The sequence below is a fragment of the Miniopterus schreibersii genome (genome assembly GCF_964146895.1).
Source record: "Miniopterus schreibersii genome assembly, chromosome: 10".
NCBI lineage: Eukaryota > Metazoa > Chordata > Mammalia > Chiroptera > Miniopteridae > Miniopterus > Miniopterus schreibersii.
In genome coordinates, this window is record NC_138110.1 from 10,585,736 (window position 1) to 10,609,273 (window position 23,538).

A 23,538-nucleotide genomic window follows, 5' to 3' on the forward strand; every position below is an offset into this window, starting at 1 on the left:
GCCACAAAACAGACTACCCTGAATCCAGACAGTCTCCCCCTGTAAAGACACAAATGTTGGAGACAAAAACCGCACCCCATGCCTCCACTGCCAGCTCATGCTGGGCAAGATCGGGAGGCCTGTCTCCATGGCAGCTGGCCTGGCTGGGGGCTGCAGGAGCTGGATGTTGGGGTGCTGAGCAGAGAGCACAAGGTCTCAGTAACCCCAGGCCCGGGGCTGCAGCTGTGCTGGTATCCTATACCTGTGCTGTAAGAAGGAGCTCATGACACCGGCCTCAAGATCAGGTTGGTTCCTGTGGATGTAGTGATTGCCTGGGACTTCCACAAACTGGAACCGCTGGAGAAGAAGGGGACAGGCGGTGAGATGTGGCCCAGAGAGGGGACTCCAAGGGCACCTCTGCTTGGACTTTCCAGTTGTCTACCTCCTTGTGGTTCAGAAGTGTCACCCACGGTGAGCTCTAGGGCCATGACTGACTGACTCAGAGCTCTCAGGGCCCATCTATTCATAGCACCCCTGGGTGATTCAGTCCTGGCTCCAAGTCGGTGATAAAGGCCTCATTGGGAGGGAAGTGTCCAAACTCTGGGGTTCTGGGCCATTCTTAGTTGTGAATTTGCAGTGCTAGGCTAAAGAGGACCAAGTGGTCGGGGGTGCGCTGGTTCTACAGGTTTTCCCCCCAAAATGTATACATACTAACAGCTGATGGCTCAATTTTGAAAATGAGATATACTTTAATAAACACTGCCTTTATAGTTAAAAAAAAAAAAAGCAATACAAGAGACAAAGGACGTTTTATAATGATAAAGGGATCAATCCAAAGAGGATATAACCCCTGTAAACATTTACATACCCAACATAAGAACACCTAATATTTAAAGCAAATAATGACAGATATAAAGGGAGAGATCAACAGTAACACAGTTATCTTAGGTGACTTTAATCCCCATTGACATCAATGTACAAATCATCCAGACAGAAGATAAATAAGGAAAAAGAGGCGTTAAATGACACATAATATCAGGTGGCTTTAATTGACATTTTCAGAACATTTCACACCAAAGAAGCAGAATATACATTGTACTCAAGTGCACATGGAACATTTTCCAGTATAGACCTCATGTTAGGCCACAAAACAAGTTTCAGTACATTAAAGAAGACTGAAATCATACCAAGCATCTTCTTTGTTCACAAGAAAAAACTGAAAAACACAAATACATGGAGGCTAAATAACATGCTACTAAACAGTGAATGGATTAACAACAAGATCAAGGAAGAAATCAAAAGATACTTTGAGACAAATGAAAATGAAAACACAATGACACCAAATCTATGGGACACAGCCAAAGTAGTACTAAGAAATTTATACTGATATAGGCCTACCTCAAGAAACAAGAAAAATCTCAAATAATCTAAACTTACACTTACAAGAACTAGAAAAAAGAACAAATGAAACCCAAAGTGAGTAGAGGGAAGGAAATAATAAAGATCAAAACAGAAATAAATGAAGTAGAGCCTAAAAAGCAATAGGAAAGATCAATGAAACCAAGAGCTAGTTCATTGAAAAGATAAACAAAATTGATAAACCTTTAACCAGACTCAGTAAGAAAAAAAGAGAGGACCCAGATAAAATCAGAAAAGAAAGAGAAGTGACAACTGACACCACAGAAATACAAAGGATTATAAGAAAATACTACAAACATTTCAACATATTGGACAACTTGGAAGAAATGGATGAATTTCTAGAAATATACAATCTTCCAAAGTGAAATCAAGAAGAAACAATCTAAACAAACCAATTACTACCAATGAAATTGAATCAGTAATAATAAAAAAAAAACTCCCATCAAACAAAAGTCTTGGACCTAATGGCTTCACAGCTGAATTTTACCAAACATTTAAAGAAGAATTAACACCTATCCTTGTCAAGCTGTTTCAAAAAACTCAGGAGGAGGAAGGCTCCCAAGCTCATTTTACAAGGCCAGCATTAATCTGATTCCAAAACCAGACAATGATATTACAAAAATTATAGGCCAATATCCCTAATGAACATAGATGCAAAAATCCACAACATCTCAGCAAACCAAATTTAGCTATTCATTAAAAAAATCATACACCATAATCAAGTGGGATTCATTCCTGGAATGTAAGGTTGGTTTAGTATCTGCAAAGCAATGAACGTGTTGTCCCACATAAATTAAATGAATAAAAATCATATGATCAAACCAGTAGATGCAGAAAAAGCATTTGCCAAAATCCAGCATCCATTTATGATAAAAACTCAGCAAAGTGGGACAGAATGAATATACCTCACCATTTTTGCAGCCACAGATGACAAACCCACAGCTAACATAGTCAATAGAGAAAGCTAAATGTGTTTCCTTTGAGATTAAGAACAAGACAAGGATGTCTGCTTTCACCAGTTTTATTCAACAGAGCATTGTAAGCCCTACCCATAGCAATAAGACAAGAAAAAGAAATAAAAGGAAGATTGGAAAAGGAAGAAGTAAAACTGTCATTATTTGCAGATGACATGATACTATATAGAGAGAATCCTAAAAACTCCACCAAAAAACTATTAGAACTGATAAATGAATTCAGGAAAGTATCAGAATATAAAATCAGTATTCAGAAATCAGTTGCATTTTTATACACCACTAATGGACTATCAGAAAGAGAAATTAAGAAAATAATTCCATTCACAGTTGCATCAAAAAATACAGAGGAATTAATTTAACCAAGGTGGTAAAAGACCTATACTCAGAAAATTACAAGACATTGAAGAAAGAAAATAAAGAAGGTACAAATAAATGGAAGCATATACCATACTCATGGGTGGGATGATTAACATCGTTAAAGTGTTCATATTCCCCAAAGCAGTCTATAGATTTAATGCAACCCCTATCAAAATATCAATGACATTTTTCACAGAAGTAGAACAAAGAATCCTAAGATTTATATGGAACCCCCAAAGACCTGAGCAGCCAAAGCAGTCTTGAGAAAGATAAACAGAGTTAGAGGTATCACACTACCTGATATCAAACTCTACTACGAGGCTGTAGTAGCCAAAAGAGAATGGTACTGGCATAAAAATAGACACAGATCAATGGAACATAGTAGAGAGCCCAGAAATAAACCCATGTCTATATGGTTAATTAATTAATTAATTTTTAATATATCTTTATTGATTTCAGAGAGGAAGGAAGAGGGAGAGAGAGAGGTAGAAACATCAATAATGAGAGAGTCATTGATTGGCTGCAGCCTGCAACCTGGGCATGTGCCCTGACTGGGAATCGAACCCTGATCTCCTTCATCCTAGGCCGATGCTTAACTGCTGAGCCACGCCTGGCTGGGCTGGTTAATTAATTTATGACAAAAGAAGCAAGACTGTTCAATGGGGTAAAGAGAATCTCTTCAATAATTGTTGTTGGGCCCAGTCAGCGTGGCTCAGTGGTTTAGCATCAACCCATGAACCAGGCGATCAGTTTGATTCCCAGTCAGGGCACATGCCTGGGTTTCGGGCTCGATCCCCAGTAGGGGATGTGCAGGAGGCAGCTGATCAATGATTCTCTCTCATCATTGGTGCTTCTATCTCTCTCTCCCTCTTCCTTCCTCTCTCTGAAATCAATAAAAACATTTTAAAAAATGGTTACACCTGAGGTCATTAGGCATAAACCTCAGACCCATTGAAAAATAATAATTGTTGGAAAAACTGGGCAGATACATGCAAAAAATTGAACTAGATCACTTTTTTATACCATATACAGAAATAAACTCAAAATGGGTTAAAGACTTAAATGTAAGGCCTGAATCCATAAAGCTGCTGGAAGAAGGCAGTAAGTACTTTGACATTGCTCTGAGTAATAATTTTTTTGGATATGTCTCCATGTGCAAGGGAAACAAAATTAAAAATAAACAAATGGGTCCTAGCCAGTTTGGCTCAGTGGATAGAGCATCGGCCGATGGACTAAAGGGTCTCGGGTTTGATTCTTGCCAAGGGCATGTACCTCAGTCGCAGGCTTGATCCCTGACCCTGGTTGGGGCAAGTGCGGGAGGCAACCAATCAATGTGTCTCGTATGTCTCTCTTTCTCCTTTCCATCCTCTTTGAAAAGCAATGGAAAAAATATCCTGAGATGATGATTAAAAAAAGAATAACATATTGTAATAACTATGGTGCCAGGTGGATACTAGACTTGTGGGGGGTGGATCACTTTTTAAGATACATAAATGTCTAATCACTATGTGGTACACCTGAAACTAATAAAACATTGAATGTCAACTATAATTGAAAAATTTTAAAAAGTAAAAGAAGTATAAAGCCAAAAGAAGAAAAAATTGTGTTCCCTAGTGAGACGCCCTTGAAAAACTGAGGGTGGTTAAGGCCTGGTGAAGAGAGTGAGTTCATTTTGGGATGTGCCAGGAAGTTCTGGGTTAACATAAATGAAATCCCTATTAGGTTCTTTTAGGAGTTCACTCATCACCATATTCTGCTTGTGGTGTAGATGGAACAAGAGATCTAAGATGCTTTCTTTTGCCCTCTCAGCGCATCTATTACCTTTCCCTGGAGTTCTACATGGGCCGTACACTGCAGAACACGATGGTGAACCTGGGCCTTCAGAATGCTTGTGATGAAGCCATCTATCAGGTACGGGTCCTTGGGGCCAGGCTGCCAGGTAGTCTCTTGTGTTGCACCGAGGTTTTAATTCAGGCCCCACAGAGGTGAGCACTGACAGAGGTGAGCATGGGTGTTAGGATTTGCAGCCACCAGGGGCCTGGGAAACGTCTAACGGTGTACTCTATCCTCTGTGAGGGTGAATGGGTTGGTGGGTGACGCTCCTCTTTCTCCAGGGGAGAAAGTAAGAACTAGATGGAAAGCTATTAATACACTGGAGTGCAAGGACACTGTTGCATTTAACGCTAAGGTTTAGAGGCTTCTAGAAACCACTGTACTCCTCACTCCCACCCTGGGGGCAGATTTATCGTGTGGCAGAAGTATTGTCCCACTTCTCCTTGCTTGATTGAACTGGTAACCTACCTCCAGTGTCCCGCCTCCACCCTAAGATAACCTCTTGTGCTCATCCTATCTAGTGATAAAACTGCCCTTTGTCCCCTAAACAGAATAGAAACTGCCTTTGCTTAGGGGGTCTTCATTAACAGTTGTTTAGTTGGAGGTCTTTCACATTTCCTTTGCAGTTTTAGAGCAGAGCTGGAATTGGTCCTGTTTTCTGTCTCTGTCCCACTTCCCTGTACATCATCATCTTTCTCCCTCACCCAGATGCTCAGTGTAGAATTTATGGAGTGTGAAGATGTATCACTTCTGCCCTTTTGCACATACACAGAAGGGTCCTTACCAGAGTTGTACCTTCCACTGCTTCTGCTAAGGTTCGGTTTTGGTTTTGAGGTGGGAGGTGCTCTGGGGGCCTTCTTGGAGGAGGTGTGGTGTGAGCCTTGCAGGGCCATCAGGCAGCCCAGCATTGTGGGGAATCATGCCTCCCCCGCCAAGACTTAGTGAAGAGGGTAGTCTGGGGCAAATAGTTTAAGTTTACAAGTTGACTCCCCAAAATGGGAATCTTGTGCTCAAAATTATCTTAAAAGATAGAGGCTATGTTCATTTGTCATTTCATCTCTGATTATGTTAGAACATGTTTACAAGTACTATAGAACATACAGTCTGTAAGATCTTCTCTAGATTTTGCAATTGTATAAAGCATTTTGTTTTTTTCAAAGGATTTTCAGTTTATACAATTCTTACATATACTAAAGATTTTAGGGAATGTTTGTACCATAATTATACAATATTTGTTTATAATTTTTATTACAGAAAAAAATGTGTTAACTATAGAAACTTAGAAAATACAGGGAAGCATATATTCTTTTAAATATTGTACATTATTTTCTGAAAAGTGGTATTTTCCTTGCTGTCTAGCTTGTGTTTGAAAAGCTTTCATGTTGATCAAACCCTTAGTGTCTCATTTGCTGGGCCTTTCTAGTCCTAAGTTGGGTACTGGATGCTTTGAATAGGAACAAAAAGATGATGCCGAACTGAGACAGGCCTTCTCCCCAGGCTCCCCAAGTGCAATGTAATGTCAGAAAGAAAACATGACACAACTGTATCATACAGGGCTAGAAAGCAGCTCCCAGGAGCAGTTTACGCTAAAAACTAGAACTTCAAAAGAAGCTGTTCTCTCTTGACTGAACCATCAAGGACACATTTAAAAATGTCTTCATTATAGAAAATTTTAAATGTATATAAAAATGAGTGATCGTTATAGTGAACTTTCACATACCCATCAGCTGGCTTCACCTGAGTCATCAAGCCCAACTCATGGCCACGCTTGTTTCATTTAAACCCAGCCACGCCCAGACTGCGTAAGCCAACATCAGGCAGTATAATATTTCACTTGTAAATATTTCAACAGGTATCTCTAACAGATAGGGTCACACCATTATGATCCCTGAAATACTGACAATAATACTTTTAAAAAAAAAAAAAATGTTTTTATTGATTTCAGAGAGAGGAAAGGAGAGGGAGAGGGAGAGAGAAACATCAATGATGAGAGTCCTTGATCAGCTGCCTCCTGCACGCCCCCTGCTAGGGATCGAGCCCATAACCCGGGTGTGTGCCCTGACTGGGAATCGAACCACAATTTCCTGGTCGATGCTTAACCACGGAGCCATGCGGGCCGGGCCTGACAATAACCCTTTAACATCAGCTTTTTAGGCAGTGTGCCAATTTCTGATTGCCTTACAATTTTTAAGTAACATGTTTAGAAACTAAGTTGGGCCCTAGCCAGTTTGGCTCAGTGGTCAGAGCGTCGGCCCGCAGACTGAATTGTCTCGGCTTCGATTCTGGTCAAGGGCATGTACCTCGGTTGCAGGCTCGATACCCACCCCAGTCGGGGTGCATGGGGGAGGCAACCAATCGATGTGTCTCTCTCACATCGATGTTTCTCTCTCTCTCTCTCCCCCCTTCTCTCCCCCCTCCCCCACTCCCCCTTCCATTCTCTGAAAAGTAGTGGAAAGAATATTCTCAGGTGAGGGTTAAAAAAAAGAAAGAAAATAGAAATGAAGTTGCATTTGCTCGATATATATCCTAATCTCTCTTAATCTATATGCGTCTTTTTTTAAAAATTTTTATGCATTGTTGTTTATTTGTTGAAACTGGGTTTGTCTTATAGAGTGTCCTCTTGTCTGCATTTGACTGATTGTGTCCCCAGCTGGAGTTAACCTTCTTTGTTTCGAGGATGCCACTCTCACCACTCCTACTCAATATTGTCTGATGGTGCTAGTCTAGGTATTTAGGCAAGAATATGAAGTAAGAAGCATCCAGATTGGAATGGAAGAAGGAAACTATGGAGATGACATGATCTAGAAAATCCTAAAGAATCCAATAAAGTACGTTAGAACAAATGAATGAATTCAGCAAGTTTGCAGGATAGATGATCAATCTACAGAAATCAACTATTTTTATATACCTGTAACGAACAATCCAAAAATGAAATTAAGAAAACAATTCTATTTAAATTAATATCCAAAAGAATAAAATACTTAGGAATAAATTCCAAAAGAGGTGCAAACTTATATTCTGAAAACTATAAAACAGTGTTGAAAGAAATTAAAGAAGACCTAAAAATAGAAAGGCACACTATATTAATGGCTTAGAAGACTTAGTGTTGTTAAGATGGCAATACTTCCAAATTGATGGACAGATTCAGTGCAGTCCCCGCTATGATTCCAGTTGGCTTCTTTGCAGAGATCGACAACCTGATCCTAAAATCCAAATGGATTTTAACATTGGATTTTCAAGTCTAGAAGAAAGCAGACTCTAACCTTTGATATAAACTCAAAAGATTTAAATATCTTTCCGCCTGGTGCTTGAGTGAAAATATTAAGTCATATTAAAATATTATCTCTGTTTCTATTCACAGTTGGGGTTAGACTTGGAAGAACTGGAGGAAATAGAAGAAGATGCTGGCCTGGGGAATGGAGGCTTGGGGAGGCTGGCAGGTAACTAACCCTAGGCGCCTGCCTAGGACGAGTTTTTCCTAACATGGTGCGTTCCCAAGTGATCACATGGTGAGGCCAGGGTCAGCCGTGCTCCTGACACTTCTGACAGTGAGGGTAAATTGGTCCCTCTCAGTGTGTGTTCCAGGTCATAAACCTTTGCCTCTGGCAGGGGGAAAAAAATGCAAGATGTATGTCTCTTTTACCCAAGGGGCACTTTTCATAAAGATCATGAAGACCAGGCTTACCAGTGTTGGGTGACTGGTGCTGGGAGAGGAGAAGATTCCAATATACTAATCACTCTCCATGATCCAAAAGCCAGTAACTGGGAGAAAGATTAATAGAAACACACACACAGCTGTCAGAGCTGTTCCTTTGGGGGCATGTTACTCCCTTGGTAAACTATTTGAGAGCACACTCCATTTGTGGGGGTTTTCTGTTTTAATTCTCTTAGCCAGTGTTTTTGGGGAGAGGGAGCAGGGTTAAGAACATGGAAGTGAAAAGAGCAGTCATGGTAAGGTCTGATTTTACTGTGCGCCTCGGAGCGCTTTGGCACGGTGTCCCCAGGGCAAGGATGAGTTAGGTCTTATGCTGCTCTTGTGTTGGGGGGGCGAGGGGAGGGTGGGCTCAGGCCCCTGCCACTGGTGTCATGAACCCTTTTGGGAGTTGTCATTTTGTAAAGAGAACAAATGCCCTAAAATTTATGGGGGCGGGTGTGTGTGTGTGTTTGTATTTTTAAATTTTAAAGTAAATTCTCCACAAATTATAAATGCAACATGTTTATCTCAAACAAAACAGCACATGGATCTATATAAAGAAACAATTGGCACCCTGACCGGGTGGCTCAGTTGGTTAGTGTCGTCCTGTACACCGGAGGTTTGTGGGTTTGAACTCTGAATGGGGCACATAGCTAGGCTGCAGGCTCGATATCCGGTCCGGGTGGGGTGCATACAGGAGTCAACTGATCAATGTTTCTCTCTCTCTCCCTTCCTCTTCTAAAAATCAATAAAAAGCTTGTCCTTGGGTGAGGATTTAAAAAAAAAAGAATTGGCAAGGCCTGCGTACCTCCACCCCTTAGTGTGAAAAGCCCGTGTGTGTCCTGTGCATCCTGCTCTGCAGGGCAGAGCTCTGTTTTAGTGTATGAAGGTGAGATCACACCAGACAGCACGCCAGCCTTTCTTCCCCTGCAGCCCCGCTGGGAGCCCCAGTGTCCTCAAGCCCGAGAGCTTCAGTCCGCCTCAGTCCCCTTCACCCTGAAGGCGTTCTGTTAATCATAGTAAAAGCAGGACCTATTTCCCAAGCTCAAGGGAAGCTCCAGGCCACTTGGTGTCCTTTACTGGAGTGGCTGCCAGACCTCTCCTCCTACCCCAAGCTTGGGGACTGTAAGCCAGGGGTTCCCATCCCCTGCCCTTCACAATCCACTTACATTCTGGGCATTTTCCGACTTTGCCAGTCAGATTCATGTTGACTACCTGTCCTGCCCCTTCTGTGGTGCCACTGGCCTTTCCTGAGGGCTGGTGTGACTGCACCTCCTGCTTCAGGCCCGTCTGGTTCCACGGACTCCTGTCACCCGTGCAGACTTGGGCAGCCCCAGCCGCTGTCCCTCCTGTGGGAATGATTTCCTCAAAACAAGAGCCCAGATCTTACATTTTTGGGGTTTTCCTTATTCTTGTCCCTCGGTAAAGGGCCTGACATCCAGGGATCTGTGCATGTTTGGTGAATTAGGCATATTTTTTATTTGCTTGGTGTTTTGTGTGTGTTTTTTCCTTTCCTTTTTTTCTTTTTTTTTTTTGATCCAGGAGGTTAGTAAGGCTACCTTCTGGATCTTTACTTAAAACACTGCTTGCTTTTCCCCAAGACATTTTGATCAGAATAAGGGGTCAATTTGGTGACATGCTGCTCCAGCCACTTCCCTGGCACCCTGGGCGCACTTTGGCGCTTGGGTATTTGGCACTGTGGACAGTGAAATGTACATTCCCAGCCCCCGTTTCTGTGCCTTCCCCACTAGTGTGTAGATGGTCCCCTGCTCGGCGGACAGCTTGGATTTGAGGTTGACTTGCGGGGGATGGGGAGGCTGTCAGTTCAAGTGACACTCTCTAGGAGAAATTGGCAGTGGGGCTGATGCACTTGAAGATGTGCCGAGTGTGGCTGTGTTCTCCTTTCCCCATCGTCCCACACCCCCCATATCGTCCCCACATTGATATCTTCTTGGCATGGCCCTGGGCAAACAAGTCGAAGGGAGTGAGGGGGTATTTTGGTTTTCTTTTTCATGATACCTGAAGCTGACTGTGGTCACCACTGAATCACCAACACCCTGGAGGCTGGCAGCCCAGCACCTGCTTCTTAGGTGTCTGGGCGTTGCCTCCGGTGGGCCTTGAACATATTGTCTTTGATCAGAAGAACTTCTTTGTGCTTGAAATTTTCAGCCTGCTTCCTTGACTCGATGGCCACCTTGGGCCTGGCCGCCTATGGCTATGGAATCCGCTATGAGTTTGGGATTTTTAACCAGAAGATTGTCAATGGCTGGCAGGTGGGTGAGACTTGGTTCCTTCACTAATTTCCAGCTCTCATTCACACAAGAATATAAATAGGTGCACTTTCAGTTCAGCTTTTAATATTTTAAACTCCTTCATGGAGAGACTACATGCCAGTCCTAGGCAAGCAGAGGTCGGGCAGGTCAGGACAATTTTTACGAGCTCCATGCTTTCTTCATAGTTCCACATGGGCTGGCAGAAGGTGGTCTACTGTGTGAGCTCGTTGCAAGTCTGATGGGGTGGGGCCCAGAGCCTGCGGGACCTTATAGGCGACACCAGGGGCAGAGAGAGGGTGGAGGTGGAGAGAATACCGTAGGCTTTGTGCTGATTTCCTGTGGTATCTCAGGGCAGAGTAAAAGTGGCCCCCTCTGTGGTTCACCCTCAGAGGGGCAATTGTCCTGGAGTAGTTAAAAAACAGTTGTAGTTGGTTTTGTTCCCACCTTCAGCCTTATCTCTCTGACACCAGTGGGAGGACAGCATCATGTGGGGTTAGAGGCCAGACCCTGCAAAGGAAAGTGGTCCTTAGTTAGGATTGAAAGTTTTGTAACTCGAGAGTAGTATATTCTCAACGAAATAGTTGATGACTGGGGTGATAGAAATGCCCTGTATCTTGATGGGGTTTGAGTCACACAGGTATGCACTTGTCAGAATTCATCAATGGTATCCACAGGATTTATGCACTTCACAGTATACATATTATCCTAAAAAATAAACACACGATGAACTGTACTTAATGGCGAGCATGCTGAAATGGTCAGGGGAGGAGTGTGTAGATGTGTGCAACTTGCTTCGAAATGCATCCAAAAATTAATGGATCAATGGATGGACTTGTGATAAATCAAGTATAATGTTAGCAGTTTTAGAACTTAGGTGGTGGGTGGTGGGTGTTCACTGCCAATTCTTTTAGCATTTCTGTATGTTTGAAAATGCTCGTAATAAAATGTTGGCAAAGAAAATTATGGCTAAAAATAAAACAAAACTTAAAACACATTTGTGGCCATTGTTTAATTTCTAGAAATACTCCCTCCAACCTTAAAAGAAATGCAGCTTTCCTCCTGGTGCCTTGCGGATAATTTCACTCACAGTTCCTCACGTGTGTGCTTGTCAGATGTGCTCCAACCCGTGTACATGTGTTTCGTTCTGTTTTTAAGAAATGATCAAAGATTTCTAGTTTTAACTTTTGAGTTTTTTGTTTTGTTTTATTAAAGCATAGTTAGCATACAATATTAGTTTCAAGTGTACAACATAGTGATTCAACATCGATATACCTTACAATCTGATCACCATGGCAAGTCTAGTAACCATCTTACTATGCAAAGTTATTACAATATTATTGACTATGTTCTGTGTGCCATCTGTTACATCCCCATGACTTATTTATATTATAACTGGAGATTATAAAATGACCTTTGTTTCCCTTCACCTTTTTCACCCATCCTCTCATTCTCCCTCCCCTCTGGCAACCATCAATTTGTTCTCTGTTTCTATGAGTTTCTATTTTATTGTGTGTTTTAGATTCCACATATAAGGGAAATCATGTATTTGTCTTTCTCTGTCGGACTTTTTCACTTATCTTGGCATTGTGAATTAATGCTGCAATGAACATAGGGATGTATATCTTTTTGAATTAGTGTTTTTAGTTTCTTTGGATACTTAGAAGTGGAATTGCTGGGTCATATGTTAGCTCTCTTTTTAATTTTTTGAGGAACCTCTGTATTGTTTTCCACAGTGGCTACACTAGTTTACACATGTGTTCTTTGACCCAACCTTTCACAGTTGAGGTCATGTGTATATTTATAAGACAGAACCTCTCACCTACTTGGCGTTATGGTTGTAAGCAGGAATGGTTTTTAGTGGTGGTTTTATGACCACAGACATTTCTTTCCTCTGGTTTCTAGTTCCTATACCTCTTGCCATCTTGCATAGCAGCTTAAAGATAGTCCCAGGATGATAGGTGAGTGGTAAAGGTCTCCTCTCACCTTGTTTTCATGGGAGCCAATTAGTTAGAATGGTTTTTAGTTGAGTTTAGCTGCAGCAGAATTAAACGTGAGCAGTGGTCACACAGCAGCATGGTGGCCAACAGGGGCCACAGGACAGCCTGCCTGTCAGGTAGGAGGACTCCAGAGGGGAGACTCCAATGCCTGTTGTATTTAGGAAGGTGCTGCTTCTGCAGACGACTGCTCTGTGGGAGATGGCCGGGCTCTGGAGCTGGAGAATCTCACTAATGGCAAGAACATTCTGCCAGGAGGTCAAAAGGGGGGGCTGGTCCTCTGATGAATACCTGCCACACAGACAGAAGCATCTCGCCAGGAGTGCTGTGGAGAGGTGCATATTGAAGGTGGCCTCATCCATGTCACCTTCCTAAAATCACAACCCAAATGCGCTCTCCGTGAATTTTTACTTTTGTGTAAGGACCATTAGGAAAAAACCCTCACCCTGCCGGTATGGCTTAGCGGATGAGCATCAACCTAGGATCCAGGAGTTCGTGGTTTGATTCCCGGTCAGGGCACATGCCCAGGTTTCGGGCTCGATCCCCAGTAGGAGGCGTGCAGGAGGCAGCCAATCAATGACTCTCTCTCATCGATGTTGCTCTTCCTCTCCCTTCCTCTCTCTGAAATCAACAAAAATATATTTAAAAAAGAAAAAAACCTCAAAGTAACATACATAGATAGGGTTGTTTGTTCAATTTGAAGGAAAATAACTTGATTTTATTTAAATTTTAGTTAATTTGGGGGTGGTAAACACACAATACAATATACAGATGATGCATTGTAAAATTGTATACTTAAACCTATATAATTTTATTAACCAAGGTCACCCCAATGAAGTCAATGATAAATAAATAAACCTATTATCAAAAATTGATTTAAAAAATAGATTTTAGTTAATTTATATTTATGATTCTTCATTTATTGCCCTACCAAATGAACTTATCCCGTTGCTTGCAAGCAGAATAAATTCCACAGGGTGGTGGGCAAAGCAGCCCAACCAAACTATCAAAAGTTGGAGTCTGTGAGACTGCTTTTAATTTCATTTGTGGGAGTGGTTTTGCATATTTACTGATTTTGGATGCCACTGGGTGTGGTTTCTGGAAAACAAGCAGAAAGGAAAGTGTCTTCCAGTGAAGTGTCCAGCCTGCCCACTGCAAGTGCTCCCCAGGAGGCAGGTTGGCCCCTGGCACCCATGGGTTTGTGATGTCATTTTCAAAGCAGTAGGCTTTCCGTGATCCTTTTTTTATTTTTAAATAAAAGCTATTGAGATACCAAGTTTTTAATATATTCACCAAGTGGGGCAACGATCACCACTATATTTCCAGAACATTTTTGTCAACCCAAAAAGAAACCCAGCACCCATCTGCAGTCATGCCCAGTGCCTGGTGACAATTCATCCGTGTCCTGTCTCTGGATTTGCTGTTCTAGGCATGTCACGTACATGGGGTCACACAATATGTGGGCTTCTTTGACTCTGCAAGGTTTATTCATGCTGTAGCATCATCAGGACCTCTTTTTATTGCTGAATTCAGGTAGTTCTTAATGTCTTTTCACTTTGATGCATTTTTCTGAATTTTTTTTTAAAAAAAATATCTTTATTGATTTCAGAGGGAGGAAAGGAGAGGGAGAGAGAGAGAAACATCAATGATGAGAGAGTCATGGATCGGCTGCCTAGCCCGCAACCCGGGCATGTGCCCTGACTGGGAATCAAACCCCAATCGCCTGGATCCTAGGTCAGTGTTAAACCATGAGCCACACCTGGCTGGGCTTTCTGAATCTTGTTTGTTTTCTTAATAGTCCAGAGTGTTAATTTTAAGTATGTGGCCTTGACTAAAATTGGAAACCTTTGCATTGTAAACAGGCTGTAGTTTTGTTTCAGTGCTGGACCAGAGTCATTTTGACAGCTTGGTTAGTGCTGACCAAGGACAGGGTCAGCCTAGTGCCAAGGACTCTCTGTCTGTGAACTGAGTTTGCTGCTGGCTGTTTTGCAGGTAGAGGAAGCCGATGACTGGCTGCGCTACGGCAACCCCTGGGAGAAGGCCCGGCCGGAGTACATGCTTCCTGTGCACTTCTACGGGAGAGTGGAGCACACCCCCGAGGGGGTGAAGTGGCTGGACACTCAGGTACCCACCTCCGCGTTTCCCAGGAAGCGTGACCACTTGGGTTTCCTTGTTGAGTTGGCTTTCTTTTGGAAGTGGGAGGTGTGCACCTGTATGAGCCACCATAAGCTTCCCTAGAAGACCTAACTCAAGGTAGAAGCCTGGGAGGTGTTCTTCTTACACATTCGATTTTTTACATTTTGTCAGAATCTAACTATCCAGACAATGGAAAATGCTGAACATGAAGCCACACTCTGTAGTGGCTATGTGTTGGGGTGGAGACCAGCAGTTGGTTAATGGCAAACAGGACAGCGTTGTGACAGGGACAAGGGCATTGATCCCCTGGGAGATGTAAACAGCTCCCCAGCAGGTACTCCGTATGCTCTCTTGCCACGTGCTCCTGGTCCTTGGTGGCCCATGGCTCTCAGTAGTACCCCAGGTGTAGCTCACCACTGACTCTGATCCCTCAGAGCCCCAGATGTGTAGAGAGGCCTGGGTGGATGTCCTGGAACAGGGCCCAGGCCATCTTTCCTAGCTGGTACCTGATGGCCGGACCAGAGCAAGAGCATGGAGTGCTGGCAGAGTGTGGTGACAGCCACAGCAGGGTGTATTTGCGGCGAGTCCAGTCTGGGCTCAGAGATGGCAGAGAGCACACATCTTGGTGGTTTGATGGGGTGGAGGGGGTGGAGGAGAGACCACGTGAGACAGAGGTAGTTGCTATGAGTGAGTCACAGTCGTCTAGTAACGTGGAGAGGATGAGAGAACCAGGGTGAGCCGGAGACGGGTAGTCGCAGGCATGTAAAAGGGAGCCATCCAGACTTCCTACAACATGAGTGTTAAATAGAGCACATGAGGCTAGAGCCAGCTGGGGGCCTAAAGAGCCATAACAATCAGTATTTAGTTTGGAAAAGCAGAGAAGGGGATTTGGTTTTCCTAAATGTGTGTGCTGGTAGAAGATGGACATGTCAGTGTATGTAAGGAGGCCCAGAGCCTGCTGGGGCATCGGAGGCTGCATGTGATGAGGGCCTTACCCCAGAGGGCTGGCCGTGGAGAGGGAAGGAGGGAGTTGGAGAGGCTTTGCAGCGCTTGTCACTTGCTTGAACAAGGCCATGGAAATAGGGGAGCGGCGGGCAGGGTGAAGGTTGAGAGGAGATCGGGAGGGAAAGATGACACTGAGGCACCCTTACATAGTCCTTTGTGGCTGCCGGAGCTGATTTCATCTTGTGGAGCCACAGTTGCACTTGTATGAGCTACCAAAAGCATGCCTGAGAAGCCCCATTGGAGGGTCCGAGAGCTGGAAGAGACCTCGATGCTTTTACACTTCTTCCAGTGCCTCCCAGGAGCAAAGCTGTCAGATGGGAACCTGGGGTGCAGGAGCCTCTGTGGGAGGAGAGCAGGCCGTGCATTTCCTATTGGGAGCCGAGTGCGTGGCCGGTTTGGTTTCGTTGAGAGCTAGATATCAAGGCCTGCAACAGGAGGACCCTCACCGCAGATGTGGGAATGGAGGTCAGAAATGGAAGTAGCGTTTAGGGGGAAGTTAGTTGAGTGAGAAGAGGAAAGGCGTGGAGGGCAGCAGATGATGCCGGAGGAGTGGCTGCTGAGGGAGCGTGAGCCAGGTTCGCGCAGTGGCCCCTCCAGGAGCTGCAGCGGGAAGAAGTCTTAAGGTGGTGTCAGCGCTGAAGCAGGCCAGGCTACAAAGAGTGTGACCTCGGGAGTGTACTCAGGGCTTGGCCTGTGGGGCCTAACTCAGGACGTCTGCGAGCTGGGGCTGCAGGTACAGGTGTGCAGCAGGGCGGGGAGGGTGTTGGGACTGTGGCCTGGCATAGGGCAGGTTGGGTGTGTTTTGGGCAGAAGGAGGAAAGCCAGGGGAGGGTGAGCGGGCGGCCCTCACCATGGGTGCAGATGCTGCTTTGCGGGGAGGCCCGGGACTGGGGACTGTCTGCTGGCTCAGCCCTGACCCTGACCATCCCTCCCTCCACCAGGTGGTGCTTGCCATGCCGTACGACACCCCAGTGCCAGGCTACAAGAACAACACTGTCAACACCATGAGGCTGTGGTCCGCCAAAGCGCCCAATGACTTCAATCTCCAAGACTGTGCGTTGTGCCCTTTAACCTTCATTGGGCGACTTATCCAAAACTCACGCAGCTCCTGTCCCCCCTCTGCACTCTCCCTGCTGCAGGCAGAGGGCAGCTTCCTTGTGAGCAGAGGACTTCCAGGGAGGGCCCACAGGCAGAGTCACCCCTCCAGGCCCAGGCCCTCAAGAAAGAGAAAGGGGTCTGGGACCCTGCAGGGCTCATGGGGGATAAGGCACCCAGCACCTTTTTGAGGGGTCGGGCGTGAGGCAGGCAAAGCAACACTTCTGTTCAGAAATGCTTACCCTCAGGCTGTTCAGGGAAGCAAGTGCGGCATCTGGGTGTGAGGGTGCACAGGAGGGGAATGTGGGTCCTGACCTCACCATCTCCTCTCTACTCTTAGTTAACACGGGCGGCTACATCGAGGCGGTCCTGGACCGGAATCTGGCCGAGAACATCTCCAGAGTCCTGTACCCCAACGACAACGTGAGTAGCGTCAGAGTTTCTGTCTGTGCCGCACCTCGCCAAGTATAGGCTGGGGCTCTCTGCAAGGACCTGTTTGCTGGTGAGACCAGGCGGTTTCTGCTCTTCTGATGCCACTTTCCCAAGAAGTAGATGAGCCATTTGTCACGTGGGGACAGTAGTCCCTGTTTTGCAGTGACACCTTGAGATACAAGACAATCATGGTTTGAAAGGTTCTTGGTCTTTAGTATGCCATCTCATCCTAAATATGAAGGTTACAACCACATTCTCTCTTGCCGTTGAATTTAGTGTCTGGTGGCATTTTTGTTGTTGCTGCCAGAAGAGCGCCCTTGAAATGTGCCTGTCTTAGTGGATCGTGTTTCTTTTTTTATTTTATCAAAGAAATATGTGCACATAGTAGCAAAGACCATTGGTGCTGACAGGCTCACGGTAAATGCCTCCTTCCCCCTTCTCCCCCCCAGCCCCCGTGCCCGAGATTTTGAGCAGATGCTAAAACTTCAGGCACACGGCATTTTTAGAATGGACTTTGAAGGTTGCATTTCTGGGTGGCTCTGGTGTTCCTGGCCCTCAGCCTGTGACAGCTAAGGGACTAGACCCTCTTGCCTGGTGTCCTCATGCAGGATGGTAGGACCCTTTGCCGGCTGCCCTTGTGCTTCCTCCCGTCTGCAGGTCACACACAGGTTAGGCCACTTATGTGCGACCTTCCGCCTGTGCCCTCGAGCTTCAGGTCACCTGACATCTGGGCCCCAGGATTGGGGGGGGTCAGGGCATCAGCAACATGCTGGCACTCAAGGGCTCTCCCTCTTTCATCCACACACCCATCTCTACGGTCCCGGGGGCAGGACACCCCCAACCCTCAGCCTAGTAGCCTTTCCTGGTCCTAGGGGGCCCTCTGAGTGCCTGTAGCAGCCTCCGTGTCCGAGTTGGTGCCGGAGCTGTTACGTTTCTGCAGTTCTTTGAGGGGAAGGAGCTCCGCCTGAAGCAGGAGTACTTCGTGGTGGCTGCCACCCTGCAGGACATTGTCCGCCGCTTCAAGTCCTCCAAGTTCGGCTGCCGGGACCCAGTGAGAACCTGTTTTGAGACACTCCCAGACAAGGTTGGTTTGTTGACTTGGGATTGAGCTCAGTGGGGAAGGACAGGATGCTCGCAGGCTTGGTTTCTTCCTCACGGCTGGGGCACGGGTGGGAGAGCAGTATCCCCTCATCTTGGTCTCCTCGTCATTGTGGGGGGCAGTCCCCCTTCCCCAGCCAGGGCCACAGTGCGCCTTGCCAGGAGTCAGGGCTCCAAAGACACTGTAAAAGGCTCCCTTGGGCAAAGCCAGACGAGTTTGGCAGTTTCAGGTCAATGATTTTAAGTAAATCCAACATCTCCTCGTTGAGAGGGCCTTGGGCTGTAGGGTTGCAGGTCCTGCAGCTCCCGGACACCTACGGCAGAGCAAACATGCTGCAGAGCCAGCCCCTGGAGTCCTCCCGGTCCTTCTCTGTGGCCCTCGGGCCCTGCTCCTTGGCCTGTTTTCAGGGTGGCCTGGCACCCGTGCCATCCTGTCTGCTCCCTGCTGTCAGCCCTATAGACTCCTCAGGGGTGGGTGGCTGAGGACCTGTGGCCTGCACATACCAGCCACGTAGGCCCCCCCCATGGGCGCAGGCGACTGAAGGCATCACCCTGTGTAAACCTCAGGTTGCCATTCAGCTGAACGACACCCACCCAGCCCTCGCCATTCCTGAGCTCATGCGGATCCTGGTGGATGTGGAGAGAGTGGACTGGGACAAGGTGAGCATGAGGACGGGCGTGGGGGGTGATGGTGTCCCCCACAGAGCTGGGCACGTGGGGATGACAGTATTCCCTGCAGACGTGGGCACATGGGGTGACATTCCCCACAGAGCTGGGGACGTGGGGAAACAGTATCCCCTGTAGGACAGGGCACATGGGGTGACAGTGTTCCCTGCAGAGCTGGGTATGTAGGGCGATGGTGTCCCCCTGCAGATCTGGACACGTGGCTCAGTGTTCCCCACAGAGCTGGGCACATGGGGTGATGGTATCCCCTATAGAGGTGGGCATAGGGTGATGCTATCCCCCTGACCTTGGAGTCTGTCCCAGCAATGGTTGTGAGTACTGAGCTAGTCCTACAGCTCTGAGGGAGGCCTTTCCCCTGTGGCCTTGGCAGAATGGAGGGTCATTGTCCCCAAGAAGACGGACTGAGGGGAGAACAAAGTTCCAGGAGCAGGTCTGGTGTTTCTGCCAAGAGACCAGGACACAGTGAGTGGGATCAGGGGTGCAAGGACACAGACAGTTTTTTTTGGAAGCCAAGAAAAGGATTCTGACACTTCTTAGGGCTTCTAATATATATTTTCTCATCTTAGAAATCATGGCAAAAGTCCCAGGAAGTATTACGTTTAAAGAAATACATTGTTTACATCTTTATATGTTTGTTTTCGTGACTTATTTTGGTCCTAGATTCTTTAGTATAGTGGTGTATTTTTGACCTAGTCTAATTAGATCAGCATGTGAAACCATTAAACAAAAGGTACCCAGAGCCCCTCTGTTGTCTTGGGGTGCACCTGATGGGACGAGGCAGCCCGTCTTGGGTCCTGTCCACTCCTGGCCAATAGAGGGCAGGACCATACAGTTATGAGTGTTCTCCAGACTATGGGTGTGAAGTCAGTTTAGTGGAAATAAAATAGAAAACTGCTCAGTGCTCTGTTTTGTTTACCAGTAAGATGTAGTTTACAGAGAACCCTTGTGCACTGTTGGTGAGAATGCAGATTGGTGCAGCAACTTCCTCAAAAAATATAAAAATGCAACTGCATTATATGACCCAGCAATTACACTTCTGGGTATATATCCAAAGAAACCAAAACACCAACGTGAAAGGACATATATACACCCCTATGTTCGTTGCAACGTTATTTATAAATAGCCATTGTGGAAGCAACCCGAGTGCCCATCTATAGACAGGTGGTTAAGGAAGTGGTACAGCCCTGGCCGGTGTGGCTCAGTTAGTTAAAGTGTCATCCTGAGCACCTAAGGGTTGTGGGCTCAATTCCCAGTCAGGGCACATACCCAGGTCGCTGGTTCAATCCCTCGGGGGGGGGGGTGTGGGAGGCAGCCGTTTGATGTTTCTCTCTCTCTTTCTCACTCCCTCTCCCTTCCTGTCTCTCTAAAATCATTAAAAACATATCCTCAGGTGAGGATTAAAAAAAAAAAAAAGTGGGACATAGATACAATGTGCTATTTCTCAGCCATACAAAAGCATGAAATCTTACCATCTGCAAAAGAGTGGATGGACCTGGAGAGTATTATGCTAAGAGAAATAAGTCAGGCAGAGGAAGACAAATACCAAGTGATTTCACTTATATGTGGACTCTAAAGAAAAAAGTAAAAAAGCAAAACTGAAACAGTCTCATAAACACAGATCAGACTGATGGTTGCCAGAGGTCTGGGGGTTGGGGGACTGGGTGAAAAAGGTGAAGGGATTAAAAATATAGATTGGCAGTTACAAAAAAGTCACAAGGATGTAAATACAGCACAGGGAATATAGTCAGTAATACTGTAGTAACTATGTATGGTGCCAGGTGGGCACTGAAAATACCGAGGGGATAGACTTTGTAAAGTCTGTGATTTTTTTTTTTTAAGACTTTTTAAAAAAATATATATCTTTATTGATTTCAGGGAGAGGAAAGGAGAGGGAGAAAGAGAGATAGAAACATCAATGATGAGCGAGTCATTGATCAAGCTGACAACCCAGGCATGTGCCCTGACCAGGAATCGAACCCCGATCGCCTGGATCCCAGGTTGACGCTCAACCGCTGAGCCACGCCCGGCTGGGCAAGTCTGTGATTTTCTAACAATTATGCTGTACACCTGAAACTAAGAAAAAATAATATCGAATGTAAACTACATGAAAATTAAAGTAGTTATGAAAGAGGGAAACTGAGGCGATTCTAGGCCGTAGGGTAAGGTTTATTCATTTGTGTGTGTTTGCTAGGTCAGGATGCATGATGTTTGTGGATCATATCAGGAAAGTGAAGGGCATTGGGCTCAACTGCAGCTTTGAGAAGTTTCTAGACAGGCCTCGGAGAGCAGAGGCCCCTTTCTCGTAAGATCTTAACGTCTGCCTTTGATCCTAGCCTTTCCCCTTGCTTAGGCATCTGGCAGAAGAGCTGCTTGTTTCTAAACAAAGCACACTGGAATGTTCTGGAATGTTCTAGGCCTGGGAAATCACAAAGAAGACCTGTGCGTACACCAACCACACCGTGCTGCCGGAGGCCTTGGAGCGCTGGCCCGTGTCCATGTTTGAGAAGCTGCTGCCAAGGCACCTGGAAATTATCTATGCCATTAACCAGAGGCACCTGGATGTAAGCACCGGCCACGCTGGAGCGGGAGTGAGGCTGGTGGGCTGTTCCCGTGCCGAGTGGCCCTCCTGTGTTCTCCACATTACTTCTTGAAACAAATAGCCTGTGTGCAGCAGAGGGTTTTGAGGCCTGGGGGCTGTCACTTGACAGAGCTGTTGGCAAGTCCCCACACCTACACCCCTGCTATATACGTGGGAGTTATGGATTCAGGTCTTAAAAATGTTCCTGTTCCCCTGCGGGGTTTAGATTTAAGTGTCAGTTCTTGTAATGCCAGAGACCTTTATCCTGAGATGACACAGCAGCAATTGGGTGATTTGGAAACAAAGTTCCTGTTTTCTTTGTTACCTGCAGAAAAGATAATGGTACGAACATAGGAGAGGACTTAGAATTTAGGTGTGATTATAGTTCATTTTTTAACCTTTTGGTGAAGAGGCAGCTGTTCCCTGTCAGAATGTGTTTAAAACCTACTTTGGCCAACAGGGACGGCATTCCCATCTTTTCCTTGTAAGTCGCATGGCGTGTCCTTAGCACCGCTGGTCCTCTAGTCCGGCCGCTGACAGAGCAGCTCTGCCGAGTCCCCCTGGGCTTTTCCCTGGGCCGATGCAGTGTGGGACGATGGGCTTTTAGAGGTGCGTCCAGGGTATTTGAGTGCAAGTTTGGGGGGCAGCAGCCCCAGGATCTTCTTGGAGGAAACCAAACTTCCCTCAGGGAGCCCCTGGCCCATTGTGGGACGTCCTGCACTCCTGCTCATGGTTCTTTGTCTTGGTAACAGCAAGTGGCTGCCCTGTTCCCTGGGGACGTGGACCGCCTGCGGAGGATGTCTGTGATTGAGGAAGGGGACTGCAAGCGGATTAACATGGCCCACCTGTGTGTGATCGGATCCCATGCTGTCAATGGCGTGGCTAGGATCCACTCGGAGATCGTGAAGCACTCAGTGTGAGTGAGGCCACTGTTTGTCCTGAGCTAGGGCGTACCCCCTTCCTGACCCCACACCTGCCTCTGGGGACTGTGGCTGGGGCATATGGCCCGTGCCTCACACCATAACTGTGCTGCCCTCGTGGGCAATGGCTGACCTGCCCAAAGCACCTTGGCCAGCAGGTGATGTTGAGGAGCTGAACCTTCTCATCACTGGGGGGCGGCTCCTCCTGTTTTCTGCATTGCGGGTCTGTCCAGGCAGAGGCTGGGCTCCTGGCGCCGTCTGCTGCTGGCTGAGTGCTGTGAGGGCCCCCGTGGGGATGAGTGTCCTGCCTCGGATAGGGCTGAGGTTAGGGTGTGACGGGCAGCAGCTGGTCACTGTGAGAATGGAGGGGTTCTTTGGTCAGATCTTGTGCTTCCTGTCCCGTTAGTGGGTTGTGACCCTAGAATTCCCCCCATCCTACACTTCTGAGAGTGCTAGGCAGGCCCAGACCAGGTCTGTTCGTGTGGAGACTTCTGTGTTCCCGGTGCCTGCCCAGAGCCTTTAATCCATACATCAGGCTTCTCGGTAGGAGCCGTAGTTTCCATTCTACAGATACGGAAACAGCCCGTTTTTCCACTGTAGTGATCGCTTTAGAAAATGGCCGGGCTCTGCTGCCCGTGAGGTTACAGCTGGCCCCAGGCTGCATGGCGTGCTGTGGGACAGCGGAGAGCCGGAGCCGCGTGCCTGCTGTTCTGAGCGCGCAGTAATGCTGACTGCTCTGCGTTCCTTAGAAAACAGAACCGGGAAACTGAGCTCCGGGACCTTCCCGGGATTTCCTTACAAGGTCCTTATGTTCTTCTTGCCTTGTTCAGAACACAGCACTTGTCACCATTGCTTGTTTTCCGTGGTTTTAGCTTTAAGGACTTTCACGAGCTGGAGCCAGAAAAGTTCCAGAATAAGACGAATGGCATCACCCCCCGGCGGTGGTTGCTCCTTTGTAACCCGGGTCTGGCTGACATCATCATGGAGGTGAGAGTGGCCACCTCTGAGTCCACGGGGAACTGTGGACGTAGTTAGAGCCACAGCCGCTGCCCACCTGGTGTCAGCCC

General features: G+C 46.5%; 1 protein-coding gene across 3 annotated transcripts in view; it reads left to right on the forward strand.

The window, feature by feature from the left end:
- Positions 1 to 23,538, forward strand: part of PYGB (glycogen phosphorylase B) — a 57,381-nt gene that overhangs the window by 18,530 nt on the left and 15,313 nt on the right. For 2 of the 3 annotated variants that reach the window (XR_013999623.1, XM_081148716.1), the window contains exons 2-12: positions 4,539 to 4,640; positions 7,924 to 8,002; positions 10,426 to 10,529; positions 14,516 to 14,647; positions 16,606 to 16,717; positions 17,100 to 17,182; positions 18,132 to 18,275; positions 18,857 to 18,949; positions 21,388 to 21,534; positions 22,304 to 22,467; positions 23,344 to 23,458. Coding sequence is in view for 2 of the 3 variants with exons in the window: in XM_081148716.1 (XP_081004842.1) it covers positions 4,539 to 4,640; positions 7,924 to 8,002; positions 10,426 to 10,529; positions 14,516 to 14,647; positions 16,606 to 16,717; positions 17,100 to 17,182; positions 18,132 to 18,275; positions 18,857 to 18,949; positions 21,388 to 21,534; positions 22,304 to 22,467; positions 23,344 to 23,458 (1,275 nt within the window). In the remaining variant the exon portion in view is untranslated. The remainder of the gene's footprint in view (positions 1 to 4,538; positions 4,641 to 7,923; positions 8,003 to 10,425; positions 10,530 to 14,515; positions 14,648 to 16,605; positions 16,718 to 17,099; positions 17,183 to 18,131; positions 18,276 to 18,856; positions 18,950 to 21,387; positions 21,535 to 22,303; positions 22,468 to 23,343; positions 23,459 to 23,538) is intronic. The other variant, XM_081148717.1, reaches the window with a different exon arrangement.